At 42.2% G+C, this 20,503-nt stretch overlaps 1 protein-coding gene across 1 annotated transcript in view; it reads right to left on the minus strand.

Moving 5' to 3' along the window:
* Nucleotides 1-2,368: 2,368 nt before the first annotated feature.
* Nucleotides 2,369-20,503, minus strand: part of iqgap1 (IQ motif containing GTPase activating protein 1) — a 71,808-nt gene continuing 53,673 nt past the window's right edge. The window contains exons 19-37 of the mRNA XM_078254528.1: nucleotides 19,642-19,812; nucleotides 19,456-19,539; nucleotides 19,301-19,372; nucleotides 18,861-18,930; nucleotides 17,851-18,215; nucleotides 16,023-16,186; nucleotides 15,702-15,926; nucleotides 13,727-13,867; nucleotides 13,511-13,595; nucleotides 10,272-10,504; nucleotides 9,916-10,048; nucleotides 9,643-9,745; nucleotides 8,632-8,767; nucleotides 7,965-8,052; nucleotides 5,829-6,038; nucleotides 4,811-4,977; nucleotides 3,568-3,690; nucleotides 2,994-3,102; nucleotides 2,369-2,884 (exon numbers count right to left, since the gene is read on the minus strand). Of these exons, the coding sequence (XP_078110654.1) occupies nucleotides 2,771-2,884; nucleotides 2,994-3,102; nucleotides 3,568-3,690; nucleotides 4,811-4,977; nucleotides 5,829-6,038; nucleotides 7,965-8,052; nucleotides 8,632-8,767; nucleotides 9,643-9,745; nucleotides 9,916-10,048; nucleotides 10,272-10,504; nucleotides 13,511-13,595; nucleotides 13,727-13,867; nucleotides 15,702-15,926; nucleotides 16,023-16,186; nucleotides 17,851-18,215; nucleotides 18,861-18,930; nucleotides 19,301-19,372; nucleotides 19,456-19,539; nucleotides 19,642-19,812 (2,793 nt within the window). The 3' untranslated portion in view covers nucleotides 2,369-2,770. The remainder of the gene's footprint in view (nucleotides 2,885-2,993; nucleotides 3,103-3,567; nucleotides 3,691-4,810; nucleotides 4,978-5,828; nucleotides 6,039-7,964; nucleotides 8,053-8,631; nucleotides 8,768-9,642; nucleotides 9,746-9,915; nucleotides 10,049-10,271; nucleotides 10,505-13,510; nucleotides 13,596-13,726; nucleotides 13,868-15,701; nucleotides 15,927-16,022; nucleotides 16,187-17,850; nucleotides 18,216-18,860; nucleotides 18,931-19,300; nucleotides 19,373-19,455; nucleotides 19,540-19,641; nucleotides 19,813-20,503) is intronic.

The raw sequence follows: 20,503 nt of genomic DNA on the forward strand, positions 1-20,503 counted from the left end.
ATGAAATTTGTCAAAAGCGATTTTTGAAGGGGACACAAATAATACAGCCAAAATTGTAATTGTACAGGATATGTGTAACGCTAGCTGTGGAACTCCAGTAAGAAGGCTGGCAAGCGATTTTATTCATCGGATGAAGTGATTAATTTCTCTAATACAGATTATGCTGATGTGAGAACTGAACCTCCTAGCAAGCAAGCTACCTAACTAGCATTTTCTGTAACCAGTGAAAGCATGTTGGGTGGAATTAGCAAGCTAGCTAACGTTAATTAACTATCCAACAAGCTACCCAACAAGCTAGGTAACGTTATAACCGCTAACAGAGGATTCATGGAAAAATCTTTTGTCATGACTAATTTATTAAGGATACAGTGAAAATAATCACTTCACCCAATTTTTAAAGTGAATAAAATGGCCTTGTCTACTTACTGGAGTTGCATAACTAACCTTAAGTTACTGAAGTGATTCAAACTTTGTTCTCTCTCCCACCCAGCCCAGCGCCGTCTCTCTTAAAGGTGCCCTGCCACACAAAACCGTTTTTATGTTTGTGTTATGTGGTGAATGTGAAAATGAACGGCTACCTCCTCTGTCAGTTCTAGCCACTGAAAAGAAATAAGTGGAGAAATCAGGCCAATTACAAAAGCTGGTCAGTCTGACATCATGTTGCCTGAGCTCATTACTATTCATGAGCTCGCCCAGTTGCGCTGGGTAAAGGATGCTGATAGCCAGGCTCTCATTGGCTAGCTGTTAGCCAATCAGAGTCAAGCAGCTTAACTCGTTGAATATTAATGAGAACTGGCACAAATCGAGCTGAGTCTTCCTGCAGGCTTTCTATACCACGCTAGAATGGCTTGAAACAAGGTAACCAAGGCATTTTTTCCACAAAAAATGTTACAGAGTCCATGGTAGAACTTCAGACATTACCACAAAGTAATGAAATACGTGTGGCAGGGCACCTTTAAAGCAAGACTATGTAACCTTTCCCACTTCGGTCCCCCTACAGATTGTCTCATCGGAACTACAGCTGCAGCTAAACGTTACATAGTGTTGCTTTAACAACGCAGCTCCCACCGAACGGACCAAACCACTGTGAGGTAAGGAAGGGGAGCTCAAGATGTTTTTAAACTAAAAAGGCAATTTTGCCCCGATTATATTGTTTTACTACTTACACAATTATTTTAATTATATATTATTACATTTTTAAAATACACAGCATGTTTTTTTAATGATTCTTTAGGGGAGGGGGGGGGGAGACAACCCTCAGATTGGGTAGGTCCTGACCCCCCCGACCCTCCTGTGATTTACGCCTATGATTTCTGCACATCCTCAAGCTCACTTACATGATCTGTTTAAGGGGTTTGCAAACATCAACTACAGTAGAATGTCAATTGACAACATAAAATATAAATAAGGGAAACTTTGTCAAATTACTTTCCAACATGACATTATAAAAATCTCTGTATTCAATGTCCATATTGCACTTCTAGATCCCATCCTATGTTATTACAGATCGACAGACATTATGTTGTGTTTACTAAACTGATTCTGGAATGTAACAATCTTGTTTCAGTTGTACGAGATAACCAGCCCATGAGAGATATTGAGAAAAAAAATATATCATTCCCAGTAAATCAACTGAGAAAGCCAATGATTGAGCACATCTGCACAGTGCCACGTCACATCCTGGTTATGAATGTCGGAGCCGTAAGTGGCAGCTTAGTTCTGAGCACCAGGGCTGTAGTCATGGCCAGCTCAGTCCAGTTCAAAACAAACCAACTTCCTGACTTTCTTGCCCAAAAAAAACAAAAACAAAAAAAACAAAAAAAAAAAAAGACAGGAAAGACTCCGGAGCCAGATTAGTGCCAGGACAGACTGGACGTGGTGTAATGTGAATTCGTCATGCCCATGCAACAAATTAGAAGTTCGTTCTTGAAGTATATTTAAAAAAAAAAAGGTTTTGAGATTAACAGCTCAATATGAGCATGCCCAAAAAAGATTTTTCCAACACTCTTTGTGATGCTACTTTCTCTTTGCGTAAATATCAGACTATGTGTGTGTGTTAAGGATGGGTTGAGGTGGGTCAAATCAAAATCAAGAGAGCTATGAATCTTACTCAAACCATAATATGTAAAAAAAATGTAAAAACTTACGACAGTGATTTCAAAATAAAATACAGCGAAGGAGAAAGAGTGAATCTTGTTTTTTCCCCCCACAACTCTCTCGGTCTTTTCTTTCCCATTTGTCTCAAGCAGCAACAGAAAATCCAACGCGAAAATGGTGAAAACGTAGGTATTTGCGGAGATGTTTGACAGACCTTTTATCAGTCAGGTGAGCGTATAAAACTAACAGCTAAGAAAGACACAAAACGTGATCTTTTTACATGTAACATACATCTTTTTATAATTAATTAATCAAGGCCCATGCAGAAGATATTCATATAATATTTAAAGCAAAACATACACATCTTAAACCTCTGACCTAGCTGCAGTTACAGACAAAGACAAGAAAAAAAAAAGACTCGAGCAAGATTTCTGTGGTGTGATGGCTCGAGTCGTACAATGGAGTGTTCCATTAAGAATAAAGCACATATGGTGATCCACATAATAAAAAATAATGCACATAAATTTGCATAGGCACATAAGAGAAGTGCAGTAGGGAATGTGTAGGAAAGCCAGGGGTGGTTCAGGTCAGGGCTTTCTGCAACCCTCAAAGAGGGTTTTGTGGTTTAAATCAGTGTCTGTCGCCCTTTTTTAATCCTTTCTTTTTTTTTTCTCTATTTTCCATAAAATTTCTTGTTGAGCAGGAAAATGAGCAGGTTGACATTGATGGTGGCTTTATCAAAGAGCTTCATCACCGCCACGCCTTCGTACTGCAGCTGGAGGAGATCCTGAGAAAAACACACGAAAAGGTCAGCCGCAATAAATCAATCCCAGCTGGTATAACGCACCAATATTCACTGTCGGAAAAAAAAAAAGATATGAAAAGAGAAATTGTACCTGATATTCTAACTGTAATGTCTCCAAGTGCACGCCCATGAACTTGGCCTTCACCTCAAAAACTCCAACAGTCTCTGCTGGAGAAATCTCAAAAATAGCATTCTTGAACCTGTGAAGAGAGAAGAGTAAACAGGAGGGAAGACTCGTTAATGTGGTGAAAGGAGTAACCGTGTGACAATGTTCTCACTCCCGCTAAGTTATTGTTCATAAGACGTGACATGAGTGACAGATGCGGGTAAGCCAAGGCGAGAAGAGGGAGATTAGCGAACGTTAGCCAACATATTTATTAAAAAAAAAGTCACATTCGAATAGTAATTTCAGCATTCGAATAGTATTGATTTTTTACGTTTTTAAATTATATTCAACTTTCGGTATTCGTTCCAACAGCCCTGGTCCACACAGCATTCCGGGACGGGAGGAAAACGTGCTCTGGTTTATTGGCATTTCTTTAAACCAATCACAATCGTCATGGGCGGGGCTAAGCTCCGGACGGAGCCCTGGTGCCGAACCAATCCCGGAAGTGGAAGGGCGTGGATATAGACTACATTGCACCACTGAAGAAAGCAGAACTCACTGGTTGGGCTGCAGATCCTCTATGGCGATCAGCACGCCCTTCTCATGGAGGCGAGAGGCGGTGTATTTCTGCGAAACCTGTTTACTCTTCTTGGTCTTGTTGTCGCCTGGTTTCTTTGACAACCTGAGGAGAGACAGAAAGACAGTGTACAGTACAACAGGATGACATCTCTCAGCACGTGTAGTCAGAATGGTTCTTCAAGTCTGTTCGACAAGTTTGGAAAATCAGAGGACAGGAGGTTGGTTGTCGAGAATGGGGTTTGTATTTGACACTGTGTGGTCCTGAATCAGACCCAGGTCAGATTTGTTTCAATGCGGGCGCAGGGTGAACGACCAAGGCGGATTTGATGCGACTTTTACGTCAATCTACATTTGTCACAAATATGTGCCGGCGGGAGTTAGCCTTAGACAGTATTCCAGACAGTAAAATTAAAAACTTGACTAGGCCTACAAAATGGAGAAGAGTGATGGAGCAAGTCAATGGAGGGAGAGGGAGGTGTTAGACCTCATTAGTGTATGGGGAGATACTTCAATTCAATCAAAACTAGAAGGATCATACCGTAACCGCAGTTTTTGAAAAAAAAAATAGCCAATTTGGCTCTCTTTCTCTTCATTCTTCTCCTCCCCAGCACCTGCTCATTAATGTTACGGCTGCCATTACACAAACATTTTGAAATAATGCATGCGGGTCAGAACAGTTCACACTGGAATCTCATATAGGCCACATTTTAAAAGGTAATGTGAACAGCCAAACAAAAAATCGAATCTGAGAAAAAAAATATGAATTAAGCATTAAGACTTGCGGTGTGAACGTAGCCTAAAAAGGAAAATGACCAAACCATGTATTCTGGCCTTCATCCGCTCTTCGTCTTTGCGGCCTGCTGATACACGCCATAGCTTTTTGATAAATACACTGTCAGCTTGACGCCAGTCAGTCATATGTATTAGCGATGTTACAATTCCAAATGTTGCTGTACAATTAATTGTCTCAGAAATAATGGCGATTAACAATACAATTGTCTCTTTCAGTCAAATAATAAAATATTTATTTTAAAATATTTATTTCTTACTTTTTTTAAACAAATTAAAGTTTTGAATGAATTCCAGGATACAGCTTTTGGTTAAATATCACTGTTATGTGACCCAGATAATGTAATAACAGTGTTGTAATGTAACAAAGTAAAAATACTTTGTCACTGTATATGACAGATGTGAACTGTTAAATCAAATGAAAGATCACTTACTTTCCCTTGCTGGCCAGGTTGTCCATGCACGTCTTGATATACTGATTGTACGAATCGATCTGAACTTCATAAAAATTGGTCTTTGAATTCAGGGCGGTGTTGGTCTGCTGAAGTCTCACCAGCTCAGCTTTCCTACGCTGACGATACCGCCTCTGATTTCTGATGTCCTGTAACACACAAACACGTTGTATTTAAATCAGACACTGCTTGTTTTCATTGGCCACTTTAGCCCTATTGCACGGGATCAGTATTACCTGGGGACCTCTTGTAATTTGCAATAATTGCGGAGTCCGTCTGTGATCTTAAGCCCGTGTTAATCTGCCATGTCAAGAGTTTGTCAATTAAAATGTCTACCGCAAATGACCTGCCATATTTCACCAAACACATACAATATGTGGTGTGATATTAGTCCTGTGATTTGGCGTCGTTACTGGCTGCGTTGCCGATTATAAATGGAAGTTTTGACAGAGCCTTGACATCATATGTGGGGGATGATGTCAGAAAATCGGAGTAAAATACGGACTTAACTTATCCAACACAGACGTGGGGGGTAATTTCTAAGGGCGTAAATCACACGTTTTATCACGATACAATATTATATCAATACTTTGGACAACGATACAACATTTGCTGATGCCACAAAGTCTGCCACTATATGCTTCGATTCAACTCAAGGCAATACATAAGCCTATTTAACACAATCCGTTACATTTATATATAGTTAGTCAGTTTTATATACTATTATATAGTCAGTTTTATTTCTAAGCTCTTCCAGACATTTAAATTAAAAACAACTACTCTTTTTAATAAAAAGAACAAATATAAAGTAGGAATACAGCATCTTAAAAATGTTTATGTATCAACATTTTCACTTTGTATCGATGATCCGTTAAGGAATGAATCGATACATCGATCCAGATCGATGTATCGTGACACCCCTAGTTGTTTCTAAATCGCATGATGTCCTCTGGTAATACTAGTCCCATGCGAATAGGGCTTTTCAGACATTTTTATTTACCTTGGCTATGTCGTTGATGAGGTCCTGGAAGCGGTTCTCGGGGTGAACCTTGCCCAGCTCTGCCAGCCTCTGCAGGTTGCTCTTGATCTTGTCCTTCTTGCCCTGCAGCGTCAGGCTGTCGTCCACCACCGGTTTTACCTGCTTCATCTTCTCGGGAGTCTTGGCGTCTCGGATGGCTCTCCTCTGCATGGCACGCTGGTACTCTGCTTCCTGTCGCCCAGGGAAACAAGAGGATCATACTTATTATGATGTCAGTTAAACAATGTTTCCATGGACCATTTCACAGTTGTAAAAATAAACATTCTAAAAAGGCCCCAAGTTGATTTTCTGTTGCAGTGTATGTAGTCTCGCTTTGCCAGACCTTCCTCCACAGCGCTGCGGAGGAGGGTCTGCCTAGTCCACACAGCATTCCGGTTTATTGGCATTTCTTTAAACCAATCACAATCGTCTTGGGCGGCGCTAACCACCGGACGGAGCAACGGTGCCTCTGCAAAATAGCCTCGGGAAGGAACTTGTTTTGGTGGAACGTGTACGTTTAAAAGTTGTTTTAGTCGTGCAACAGAAAACTCTGATTGGACAGATAGTCTAGCTAGCTGTCTGGATTTACCCTGCAGAGATCTGAGGAGCAGTTAACCATAGTCCTGTCTTAACATGAATCAAACATATTATTAGCAAATATAAATCAGCCCATTTTTTTGAAGAAAACATTAATGATAGGCTTTCTAGCCCATAGGTAGGGTAGTCACTAAGGCAGCCATCCACAGATACAGTTCATCCTGAGGATTCACTGTGCCACATGTATTTTTAACATTAAAAAAGGATTTATAAAATCATGCCAACAATTATTTTAATAGCTTAGTATTCTATGCACTAAAAAGGTATGTATAAAGGCTTCAGGCCGCCCTACACGTTAATGTAGGCCCAGTTTATTTTGCAAATGTTATATATGTAGTAGGGGGTCCCTGCTCCATCCCTCTCTCAGTTAAGGGGTCCTTGGAAATAAATGAGACTGTGATGAAGACAAATGTTAGCAGCAATACATCTTTCTGGTATTTTAGTAGTATCATTAGCTATAATGTTAGCTAATATTCCCCATTTCCCATAAACACAGCTGCTTCTGTTGGAAAGAGGATGTTGCCATAGAGGTTATAGGCACACGTAGTCATTAGCCCTTCACTGCCTACTTCACTGCCTACTAAATAAAGTAAGCTGTTGCTTTTAAGCAACAGCTTAAAAGCAACAGCTTAAGAGCCTGTTTTGAAATGGAAACCAATCACCTTTTCACCCTGCTGCCCTCTGGGAAGCGATACAGGTCAACGAAGGCCCGCACATCCAGACTTATGAACAGTTTTTACCCATGTGCCATAAAAGAACTGAACACCAACAAATAATAGTGCAAAAGCTGTCTTTCTGTAAACACAAATGTGCAATATCTGACTTTTATTATTGTATTTACCATATTTATTGTTTTAATTCTGTGTCTTTTGCCTTTATAATGGTCATTTTATAACTGTCATTTTATGTGTGTACCACTGAGGGTACAGCTGCTGTCCAATGACAACAAAACCTATTCTAAGTAAAGCACCCTTCTTCCTGTTTCGTGCCATATAGAAATCCAGAAATGTCTACCCGATGAAATAAGCAGTGTAGACGAAGCTACAGGCTGAATACAGTGGTGTGACGAGGGTACGGTTTGTTTGTTTGTTTGTTTGTTTATCATAATGATGGCTTCAAGTTATTACCTCCTCCAGTTTGTATGTCTGTCAGCAGGATTACGGAAAAACTGCTGGCCCAATTTTTATTTAAACTTGGTAAAAGTGTGTAGCATGGACCAAGGAAGAACTGATTGGATCGGATTCACGGGGGCAGATACGCAAAGTGTTTTTCACTTTTCGTTAACATGCGAATCAGGATATTTGTGCTGCATTTATGTGGTGTCAGAATAATCGTAAAAATGTCACACTGCATTAACATTGTGAGATAGGTCATGCCTTGGCGGAGGTCTGCGCTCTCAAAGTGCCCTTCTAGTTCTGGAACGTTTATTTTTATTATTTATTTATTTTTTTTTAAATTGTAGGTCCACGACATCAGCAGTGTACTGTAGTGGCTTTGTTGGCCCTAAATCTTATATCTGACCTGTTCTGTGCCTGCTGATGAGTCCAGGATCTCAGTCAGAGTCTCCCCGGGTTGGAACCTGATCACATCCACAATGAGCCTCTTGGTGCTGGAAAAAAAAAATAATAATAATTTAAAAAAAAAGCATGTAAGAAACCACTGAATTTTCTGAAACAACCATATGAATCTACTTTGTTAGCCATGAACTAGGGCTGGGCTATATATTTATATTATATTGACATCGATATATGAGGCTAGATATCGTGTGTCGTTATATCGTGATATGACACTGATGTTGTCTTCTCCTGGTTTTAATGTCTGTATTACAGTAAAGTGATGTCATTTTCTGAACTTACTAGCTGTTCTATGATTTGCCTTTACCCACTTAGTCATATATTATGCACCACCTGTCTATACTTGAATTTTACATTGGACTTTTCTGCTTTTTTTGCACTTCTGGTTGGACGCAAACTGCATTCCGTTGTCTTTGTACTGTACTCTGCACAAAAAGTTGAATCTAATCTAAACATTTTTTTAATCAAGACTCTCATTGTGTTAATATTTTGTGAAAGCATCAATTGTCAACCCTACAATATCGGCATTGATGTATTTGGTCAAAAATATTGTGATATTTGATTTTCTCCATATCGCCCCAGCTCTACCATGATACTACAGAATGAATACTTACTTGAGCAGGAGAGTCCGGGCATCCATCTCAGCATTGGCCTCGCCAGGGACGTCAAATTTGTTAGTGAGTGTGAGTGAAACCTCGGTCTTCCCCATCAGCTCTTTGTTGGGGTCGTCAGGAGGAAGAGGATTTTCACCTGAAAGAGACAGAGAGCTAATCAGATGAAGGGCCAGTGTGCTCAAAGAATCAGATGATAATATACCGGGTGCTTAATAATTGTTAATGATTGCTTGGCCTCCGGTATTGCCGTTTTTCAGCTTTCTCAAGAACCGCTCATCCAAACAACTTCACACTCGACAATACACCTGCCATGACGTACTTGTGTCCCTCGGAATGCTAAAGTATACGGGTCATTTGCTAACAGCTAGCTATTTAGGACTAGGGGTGGGAAAAAATATTGATACGCCAATGTATCGTTATCCTTCGTGCGACACAATCGATACGCTGGCGCCACATATCAATATTTAATTAATAAAATAAGGCGCTCTGAATAGATTTTCCTGCTCCCAGCGTCGCGGCTTCATGGCCCCTCAAGGTGGTGCTCAACACATGAATGAGGACTGGGGTGAATGAAGAGAGAAAACCTGCACTTAACCTTTTCATGGGCATTTTGTATTAATATTTAGACCGATATTGTGATATATTACTATAGGATTGTCTAGCAATGTATTGATTATTGCAGAATCGCTGTATCGTGATATTATCGGTATCGTGAGCCATGTATGGTGTATCGTATCGAATTGCGAGGTACCCTGTGATTCTCACCCCTATTTGGGACCAGGCTATTTCCTGAAACAAAAGCATTCATTTGGAAAGTTACATAGGCACTCGACACTGCACTTCCTTGGGTCCTCCGCAAAACATCCAGCAAGTGTGAAGTCGATCGGATGTCGGAAATGAATGGACGGACCCACCCACCCACCCACCCTTCTATTTAAGTTCAGTTCTTGTATAGCTATTTTTTTGCTGGACCACACTGACAAAGAAAGCCTTCTGCTTCACTCCACTCACCGATGAGTGACTCCACGGTGGGAACCTCGCCCAGGTCCTCCAGCAGCTCATGGATGGGGTCATTGTGCTCTGGAGCAATGGCGTCCTGGTGGTCCAGCAGCAGCTAACAGGACAGAAGAGCCCAGGCAGTGTGTTAGTCATACTGTAGAAGATAAAAATCTCTCAAAAACATCTGGATATCAACAATTTAGGTACAGACCGACAGGAATGTGTGTGTGGCAGTGGGAATGATTTGAGACAGAAAAGAGCGAGAGTGAGAGGGTCCAAACTCACTGTGTGAGTGTTGATAATCTCTCCAATTGAGATGTAGATGACAGGTTTGGTGACGGTGACCAAGTCAGAGTACTGATCCACGTTGAACTTATCTTCAAGTGACGGAACGTCACACGCTGCCAGGAAGAAACGCCTGCAATGGAAGAGGGGATACGGTCAGAATAAGAGCTTTAAACAGCAAAGACAGCATGAGAGCATCACTGAGGAGAAACTAGACATTTACTAACATCATCCTGAAGTAACTGAACGCCCCTTTTTGAAAAGTTTTAGCTTCCACACACCCTAGAAAAAGCATTGCTAGTTATTGCTAATTATAGCATATCTGCCTCAAATTTCTATAATGATAAACATCTGACCTGAACTTCTGGTGGGAGGAACTGAGATATTCATTGATGGGATTGAGATGGGCGTTGTCTCCCAGGAACATCTTATTGGAGGCGGCGTGCTGCAGCATCTTGGCGACAGAGCCCAGGTTTCGCCGCTGCTCGGTGGTCAGCTGGCCACCCGCCGACACCTCGATGATGTCAAAGGCATCGGGTGCCACGATGGCCGGGTTCATGTAGCGGTAATACAAGAGGTTCCCCACAATCTGAAACGTCAAAAACAAATGACTCCGTTAGTCAACATTATTATGATGAGAAAAGGTGACACATTTTTCATGCTTTATGAGCACTTTTTTTTAGGATGAAAAGTCGTAATGGCATATAAAAAGCTCTTAAAATTGGAAAACTTAGCAAAGACGTAGGACTTCTTGTATGACCAGTGATCAAACTCTTCAGAAAGAAATGTTAGTGAAGTTATATTCAAGGTGTGCTGGGTGATGCAGCCATCAACAGAAATACTAGTGGTCGCAGTACTGAATTAAATCTGCATACAGAAAAATAATAAGCAGGCATTAACCTAGGATTATTTTTATTTAACTTAAAGGAGCAGTGTGTAGGATTTAGGGGGACCTATCGGCAAAGATGGAATATAATATTCATAACTATGTTTTCATTAGTGTAAATCCCCTGAAACTAAGAATCATTGTGTTTTCATTAGCTTAGAATGAGCCCTTCATATCTACATAGGGAGTTTTTGTTTTATTATACAGAGCCCACCATGTCGCCCCACCATTTTTACCAGGGGGTTGATGCAAGGACTGTAAAAGTCAAGCCAAAACATCTGGATCGCCCCATGGTGGCTGGCAGCAGTATAGGTTATAAATCCTGCCCCCTCCATGTTAGCAAATAGGACATGGGCCAAACTAAAAAATTAAAGTACACGTCAAACACATTTTTTATTCAAAAGATGGTTTCTGTCATTTTAGGTAGTTCTTATCACGCTGATGTTTGTTCAAGTGTTAATTTTTCTGATAAGTTTTGTTTTTATTACTTATTTGATGCTATAAAAAAACGGGGGGAAATGTCATGATTGACAGCTGTAAATGACTCGCGATTGGTCAGGAGGCTGTATGGGCGGGACTTTGATACCGCGGCTCCACCGCACCGATCACTACTGCACAGACTCTGGCTCCGAAATTACAAGTAGAGATGGTCCGATACCATTTTTTTCTTCCCGATTCTGATTCTGATACCTGAACTTGCGTATTGGCCGATACCGAGTACCGATCCGATACCAGTGTGTCATATATTTTATTATGTTTTAACAGCTGTATACTACTATCCCTGTATGGATGTGATATTATTTCTATCTTTGTTGTCGGTCTGGCTCAGGTTAAACTCTTCGCCACAGAACTTTCTTTTATTCTGCAGTTTGACAGTCAGTTATAACGGAAAAAGAACATAAATAAACTACTTTAACGTATTTTTTCTTTAGGGCTTTATTACGTGGTATCGGATCGGTGCATAAACTCCAGTACTTCCCGATACCAGCGTTTTAGGCAGTATCGGAGCCGATACCGATACTGGTATCGGTATCGGAACATCTCTAATTACAAGAAGTCAGGGCCCGTATCCGGGGTATTTTGGCTTCACTTTTGTACATCGGGAGTACAAGTGGAGACGCGTCCTCCATCTTTGTATACAGTCTATGGTTTCTACATTAGCCCAGAACGGAAAACCAAAAAGCGGCCCTAGAGAGGGTCTATCACGTTTTTACGTCACCTGAAGGCCACCATAGGTTCTACTTCACACTTGGAAAGGCAGAGGTGAGGGGTATTCAGTTGGTTGCAATCAGCAACCTCACCGCTAGATGCCACTAAATCCTACACACTGCTAGTTTAAGCTATTTAGGGACTGCATTTGTTGTCATACCAAAAAGCTGCAAATTACATCCTTGTTGGCATCTTTCTATTTTAGGACTATTCAGACTAACCAGGAGGGGAATGAGTTGAGATTCAAGGGTTTGGTAGGTGCTAGTGCAAAAAGACGAAAAGGCTCTTGACCCTGTCAGCGTGTGCAGGAAGAGGAGGAGAGCCAGAAGAGTGTCATGGGCCACCTTAATGTCAGCAGACAGAGAGTAGGAGGACACCACCACCACCACCGACAGAGAGGCTGCAGCAGGGCGGCAAGGCGGGGAAGAGCACAGCAACAGCGGGAAAAGAAAAAGAAATGGAAAGAAAGGTGTAATAAACAGGGAAGAGAGAGCCAGGCAGAAGATGATCAATGACGAGGCCAGAGAAGAGGAGCTATGGTGGTCAGTTCACCCAGTTTTCAACAGAGCTTTCTATCTCGGAATGACTGCAAACTATCTGTATGCAGAAGGAGGTGGTGGTCAAAGCTTAAGGCGGACAAATCTGTCTGTGTGACCTGCTTCTGAATTTAATTTTTAGATGTTTGAAGTGACACAAATCAAATGCCAGTTACCACAGTTGTATTGGGTTTGTAGCATAACCCCCATTTTCCACCAGACGCGTCTGTGCTGCGTTCCAGAGGTGCCGCGAGCAATCGCAGCCATTCAAGTCAATGCTGATAATCCACCAGCTGCGTCCCAGAAGCGTGCGTGAAGCGCCTCTCCTTTACGCTAAAAGGTACGCGCCAGGTCTATTTTCACGCGAGCCGCGGGGCGTTGAGACGACCGGGCAGGATGTCACACAGCGAGAGCATCCAGTCAGTTTACCAAAAGACACCCCCAAATATCGTGTATGCCTCACTACAACACCAGGGACGACGAGAGATTCATCTCAGAGGTGGAAAACATAATACTACATCATAGATTCTTTTTTTTAAAAGGACAACGCCAGAAAAGAGAAGGCATGGAGTTTAACTGTAAGAGTGCCTGGAGTGGAAGGTAGATACTTGCTAAATAAACACGTGATTGTTCTTTCAAGTACTTGTAGAGAGAATAAAATCGAGTCGGGATGCAAGACGCTTCGCTTCTGAGACGCTCTCGGTGTGGTATGGCGCGTGACGGAGGACGGAACAAAACCGGAACACAGCACCAGACGCGCCTGGTGGAAAATCCGGGTAAGTCTCAGTGTCAGAGATTTCACACTCATTTGCTCCATCAAACTGAAATGATGCATGTTTAGATAACACTGGTAAGTGGGAACTGGGAAAATATATTTTTCTTTTGTGGTTTGGTAGAACTGACCCTTTAAAGACTGGGAAGCACAGAGTGACAAACATTACGCTTACAAATTAAAGATGCAAACCTTGAGCAGCTCATCCTCCGTAGCATCTGGGAACTTCTCATGGAGGGTGTCCTTCAGCACCTTGGAGATGAAACGCATCCCATATCTGACGGACAAAAAGCCACACAGACAGCGTGAGACAGGCAGCGGAAACAATGTCACTATAATTGCTGGTTCGAAGCAGCTGACTTGTGTCTGTAAAAATGCAGACAGCGGCGCCGTGAGTGAGGAACGTACGGGATTTTATCCACCGAGACGATGATGGCGGACAGGAATTTGTCAGTGATGGTCTTCATGTTCTTGATGGAGGCTTCCAGTCTCGTCCTCACCTCCTCGTGGGACATGGCCTGCTCTGGAGTCACGTCATAAGGCAGCTTACTGTTGAGGACAGGACAGAAAGAGACGGAGAAAAGGAACAACCGTTAATTTCATATCATATCCTGGTAAAGCCTTTTTTGCTTCACTAGTGTGCAGTACTGTAGCCACGCTTTCATCACTGTAATTCTTCTGTAATTCGAAAAAATGTGCCAACACCAACAAAGAAATCTGTCAATGGGGTAAGCAATAATGAATTGATAAGATTTCTTGAAACTAGCATAAAAATCAGGCCACTATAAAACACCATCTGATCTTTAAACTACAGTGAAAAAGACAGCTTATATTTTTTTTATATATTTATTACTGTACTTAGTTACCCCATAACTCTGTTTTTGTGTCTATCCAGTGACACTACAAACTAAAAACGTCCTGGCTCCCATAAGGTTAGACCCAAAAGTCTGGAACTGTAGACAGTTGTGGCTGACAATATGTAGAATGAATGTGGTGATTTTAATAGTTCTGGCATGAAGCATGTCCAAGTTATTGTTATTCAAATATGACTTTTTACAGACGAGGACCAAAAATACTTTGTACTGATGTAGTTTAGGCTGTGTTTTAGCCACATCATAAAGCCCATTTCCAGACACTAGAAGAGGTTACCTTCCAAATGAAGTCTCACGTATTGTACATGGATTTTTCCCCTCACAATTCTTCTGTTATAAGCTTTTCCATTTGGGTATGCCAAATAGACAAAAATGTAAAAACATAATTATGCTAACATAATAAATAATTAAATATAGTTTTTGTCTTTGCCTTGTTCTAAGTTTGGTCCGATTCTTGAAATAAGTACGCCAACTAGTTTTCATTTAATAATAGTGTGTGATATACAGTAAGTGGGATTATCATGCAATAATTTTATATATATATATATATATATATATTTTACTTGCCAAGCCTAGCAGAAAAACAGATTAAATATTTTGCTCTAAAAATGTTTAATGGAAACTGAACTAATGTAAATGGTGATTGACCAGAGTATTTAACATCGATAATTTGAAATATTAAGATTTAATTGGCCGTAAAATAAGTGATATGACTTTCTTGGTTTGTTTTTGCAGTGATGTTGCATTATGTTTTTCCTGTATGTGAAAACATTAGACAGCCACCCTCTTGTCAAGCCGGCGCAAGATGAACCTAGGGGTTAAGCTAGCTAGCGTTATAAGCTAATTAGCGGTTTGCGCTAAAACTGGTCACATTCGATTAGCATGAAAACATGTCCCAGAGAACGGTCGCCTCGCTACACGTGTTATTAACCTCTAGGTTCATTTTGCGCCGGAATTGTCATTTAAACCTACATTGTGTAATTTTTTGAGTTAATTCTTAGCAAAAACCCCTTTGTTCTTTCACAAATATGTGCTCATTCATGTGTAATTACTTCCACCAACTAATCAAAGTATTCTCGTAAGCGTAGAATCTGACATTTAGAATCATTCACAATACATACGAGCGAGTCGCTCGCATGACGGCCGCCATGTTACGCCTCCATCTTTAAAATACATTAGCCAAAGAGGGACATACCTCCGCCTTTCGCCCTCTTACACTCAGTGGCACCGTGATGAATGCCAGGGGGAGATTACTCGCCAGAGAAGCGAAAAAGAGAATTAAAAACAACAACGCGACAGGCAAAGCAACAAGACCAAAGTTAATATTGGAGTGGCTAGAACAGCTGCGTGTAAACGATGGAGATACTAAGAGCTAATTTCGGGTTCGGCCACCGTAGGAGTTAAAACGCCCTCGGAATGGGAGGGGCCAGAAAGTAATATTCAGTTGGCTGTCATATACAATTTCACCGCTAGATGGGAGAAATTCTTACACAACGTAGCTTTAAGCTCACCTAGCCTCTCCAGTCTGCGTCTCCATCTGATTGACCCAGCCCTTGTAGATGTCCACCGGGTCGGTCTTGATGTTTAGCGATTTGTCATCCATGATCTCCTTGACGACCGGTGCCAGGATCTGCCGCAGCGCGTTCTGTCCCCGCGCACCGCGGTGGAAACTCACCACCATCTTGATGACTGTCGGGTTTCCTGTGACGATCTCCTTCATCTGGTCCACTTTTGACCTGCGGACAGTTGTTGAAACATGTTTTGTGTATTATTTATGGACATCGGATTTAAAACCGTGCTCATAAATGATTGTTGCAGTGTCTGGTTCTCACTTGATCTCCTCCTGCAGGGCCGTTTTGAAGAGCTTGGCCAGCAGGTACTCCTCTCTCTGGTTGGACGCGTAGTTGTACAGGGTGAAGATGACAGAGTCCATGAACTTTGTGGATTTATTCTGTGGCATCTGGAAGATCAGCTTGGCCAGATATGTGGGGTTGGTCTATAAAAAAGGAAGCAGACATTGGGTTAAATATTATCAGAGAGATGTAAATAAGTAAGTCAGTTAAATGTATTTATAGAGCACATATCACGGATAAAAATCACAACTTTTTTTACATTTAAAAAATTTACAAATTTACATACAAATTACAAAGTAATAGAAAAGAAATAAAGTGGAGACAGGTCAACCAAATGCCCGTTTAAAAAGGTAGGTCTTTATCTGATTTTTTAAAAGAGTCCACAGAAACAGCAGACCGTAAGGGTGGAGGCAGAGCTCTCCAAAGTCTCGGTGCTACGGACTCAACAGATCGATGACCACGGGTCTTAAGCCAGGTGAATGGAACAGACAGTAAATATGACATAGTAGACCTAAGAGAGCGAGCAGACAAAAGTAGCTCGGCCATGTATGCAGGTATATCATCCTTGTTCACCGACATATGCAGTTGCTTTCCCACGTCAACATTTTCCAGCTAAATATTTGTAATATATGTTTCTCCCTCTTTTACTCACCCACGTACCTGTGTGTTCCTCTCAGTATATGTGTTTACTGCGTTCTGTGTTGTATTTCAAATTCTATTTTATGTCATTAAATTGTATGTATTTCTAAAGTATTTTATTTTCTAGCCCTCCTTCCCTTTCCCTAAGTGGCTTTGCCACTTGTCAGGCCGCCATTGAAAATAAGAACCTGTTCTTAATGACTTGCCTGAAAAAATAATATATAATTATAACCTATAATAATAAAGGTGAAATAAAACAAAAATAAAAAGGTGCCTGATTGCACAACACTCTTAGCCTAGAACTCTAGACCACCCTAGAGGCAGCAAATGTCATTTGCAGCCAGGGTCATCTAGCAACTCTCCGTTGGCTTGCGAGCTGGAAAAACCAAACTCTAGTCAGGCCAATCACATCGTGTATAGAGTCGGTGGGCGGGCTTAACATAAGGACGGCAGAGTTGCGACGGTTCCGCGTGAATTCCCTGCTACTTGAAAACAAAGAAGATGGCTGCTGCTGCTGCTGCTGCTGGCGAACGGCGGTCTTTGGAATCGGCTTTTGGCCGAGACTCTGGAAGACTTGGAGTTCAGCTTTTCTTTGAGAAAAGAACAAAGAACGGCACTGAAGTCATTCTTAAAAAAGGAAGATGTGTTCGGAGTTTACTCTATCAACTAGCTCCGCTACCTTCTTCGTTGCTCTGGTTGGTTGTAGCGCTATCCTATTACGTGCAGAGGGAAAGACAACCGTTTATCCCGCCCCTCGGATTGAGCCCTGCCAATGGTGAGTTCCCAGACCCAACATCTTGATGTGGGTCTGGCTTGTCAGGCTACAACACTCTGTATGTAAGAGTGAGAACTTACACTGAATCCTCTCTGCAACAGGGAGCCAGTGAAGAGACTTAACAACAGGAGTGATGTGAGACCATCTTTTTGTCCCACTCGCACACACAAGTCCACACATCCTCATTATATCTATATTGTTTTCATTTACTTTTATGCCTTTGTTGTTTCGTGTAGCCAACCTTTTGCTAGGGCAATCATATTTTAGGGGGGCGATGGCCACGCCGTGCCGCCCTTGCAGCCGCGCCCCTGATGAGTAGCCTTGAGGCAGACGGCAGGTATCAGGATTTAGAGACAAAGCAATCAAAGAGCAGAGCTGTAACTGTAAGGTTACCTGTAACAGGTAGAAGAGGTACTGGTAGGCTTCCAGTTTGACCCTCTTCTCCTTGCTGAGGGCCTTCAGGCCCCCCCGCTGCTTGTTCATCATCATCATGTCGGACAGCTGGCCCTTGTTCTTCTTGGTCAGCTTCTTGCTATGCGACACCACCTCCTGCAGCGTGATCTTGTTCTTCACCAGCAGGCCGATCTTGATGTCCATCAGGTTCAGGTCGTTCTCCAGCTGCTGGTTGGAGCGGATGTTGGTGACCACCTCCTCGCGGAGCTGCATCAGTTCCAGCTCCTCCTGGAAGTCCTGGTCGCTGTGGTCCAGCAGGTGGACAAACTTCCTCACCACCGCCATCGGAGGATCGTCTGCGCTGACTGGGGGGAGGAGGAAGGACATGTTGACGGTCAAGTAGGGGCGGGGGAAAACATTGATAAAGCATAGTATCGCTATATTCTCCGTGGCAATAATGAATCGATACACGGACACCAAATATTGTTCTTTTAAATTCAAGAATTTAACGCTCTACCACACACTCCCCACACACACACACACACACACACACACTCCCCACACACACAGGGTTGGGTACCGAAACCCGGTTCCTACGCAACCGGTAGGAATCGGACCGGATTAGAACACAAATTACGGTTCCTCATTTTGGTTCCACTTAATGTGTCGACTGAACTAGTTTCCCCACTTTCCCTTTCTTATTATATATTTAAGTACTTTAAAACATTAATATATCGTTCAATTTAAATAATTAGAAAAAGAGCCTTTCTTTGATGTCATTTTTCAGTTTTCCAAGAATCGGTTTAGGAATCAGAATTGTTTTAAAAGTACCGGTTCGGCATCGGAATCGTAAAAATCCAAACGGTACCCAATCCTACGCACACACCAACGCACAAGTGTAAACATCAGGCCACTTACGTAGTCTACAGCAAAAGCTCTGCGCGGAGCCCCCGCAGGACCATGAATCAGCCTTTATTTCTAAAAATCTGTCTGTTTGGGATCCTACTCACTCAGCGTCTTGTAGTCATCTCTGGCCTTGTTGGCTCGAATGAAAGCCTGAATCTTCACCACTTGATTGATCTGCAGTAGAAAAACAGCAATCACTTGGCTGACCTTTTTTTTTTTTTTTTAAACAGTACCACAGGAATCCACAACTCCAAATGAGTTGAAGTGGAAATGACTTCACTCGTGTCAGAGTGATAATGATCCGTCTGCCTCCCTCAAAGCCCACAGGACACCGACTAAATGTCAGCGATGTGTCACAGGAAATGAATGCAGTCATTTTTATTAGAAGCTGTTATTAGATAACACTGCAGTCTGTTAACTTTAAACCCTCATTTCTGTGACAGACCATTTACAACCCATTGTCTTGGTTCTTTTTTCAAATTGTCTCAAAAACTCAATTTTCGGCTCATTGTCTTCAACAAGGTTTGAGGCTATGAACACTCACGTGATCCTGGAAGTACTTTAGACGATCCTTGTATTTCTTACGCGCTTGGTGCATCCGAACCATGGACTGGATCTGAGGAAGACAAAAATAAATCCTTTCAGTCTTTACTGTATTCGTACGTCCGATACTAACATTTAGTTGCATAATAACGTTACCTTGACGGCCTCTTCACTGTGGTCTTTCAGATACTGCTTACGGTCTTTGAACTTCTTCCTCTGTTGGTGGCCTTTCCAGTGGGCCTGAGAAAGAAGAGACAATCAGTGTAATAACAAGTCCTCACAGCAGACAGCCATTTCAATGTGTGCACTCAGGATGATAGCTGTGTTACAGGTGTATCTCACCTGTATGCATGAAACTGCTGGGTCTTGGGACTTCAGGAAGCTCATCCGCTCCCTTTGTCTTTTTCTCACCAGGAAGCCACGGCAACGAGCTTGCAGCTTGGCGATCAGACACTCGTTGGCCAGCCACAGCTGCTCTCGATTGTAGGCTGTGGTTACCCCGGACACCACCGACTGACAGGAAGCATAAAGCAACCAGTTTAACTCAAAAACACCTACGGCCATGCAGTGCTGCACAAGGACAGTAGTCGGAATCAACGGTAGTTCTGCGTGTCGCCGTTCTCAAAATCCCGTCGCTTCGGAAACAACAACAACAACAACAACAAACCTTGAGCTAGGAAGCTACATGTGAAAAAGGCAAGTTTTAAACCATATTTGGATGGTGCAACAAGGCATGCCTGCTTGGTTCTTTCGGGGAATGACTGTAAAGATTTACAAAGAATACGTTTACGGTATTTCCTCTCTAACTGGGACGCTTTGGGACCGGTTGGTGGGATTGCTGTGGACAAAGTGCACACGGCTATTAGCCTGGATGCCAGCCGAACTTAGCCCCGCCCACAACACTTGAGGTCGGGAAGTTCGGTCTGGACTTGATCCGTTGTGGAGCAACTATGCTCGAACCAGAGCTGTTCGGATTAATCAGATTGTCAGTGCGGGCTTTATACGATGTTTTCTTTTGCAGGGTGCAAATGTTCCACCAAAACAAGTTCCTTCCCGGGACCATTTTGCAGAGCCACTGTCGCTGCGTTTGGAGCTTAGAGCCGTCCCAAGACGATTGTGATTGGTTTAAAGAAAAGCAAACAACCCAGAGCAATTTTTCCATCTATCCTGGGATGTATGTGTGGTGAAGCCAGACCTTACTCCT

The sequence above is a fragment of the Sander vitreus genome, chromosome 1 (assembly GCF_031162955.1).
Source record: "Sander vitreus isolate 19-12246 chromosome 1, sanVit1, whole genome shotgun sequence".
In the NCBI taxonomy this organism is placed as follows: Eukaryota; Metazoa; Chordata; class Actinopteri; order Perciformes; family Percidae; genus Sander; species Sander vitreus.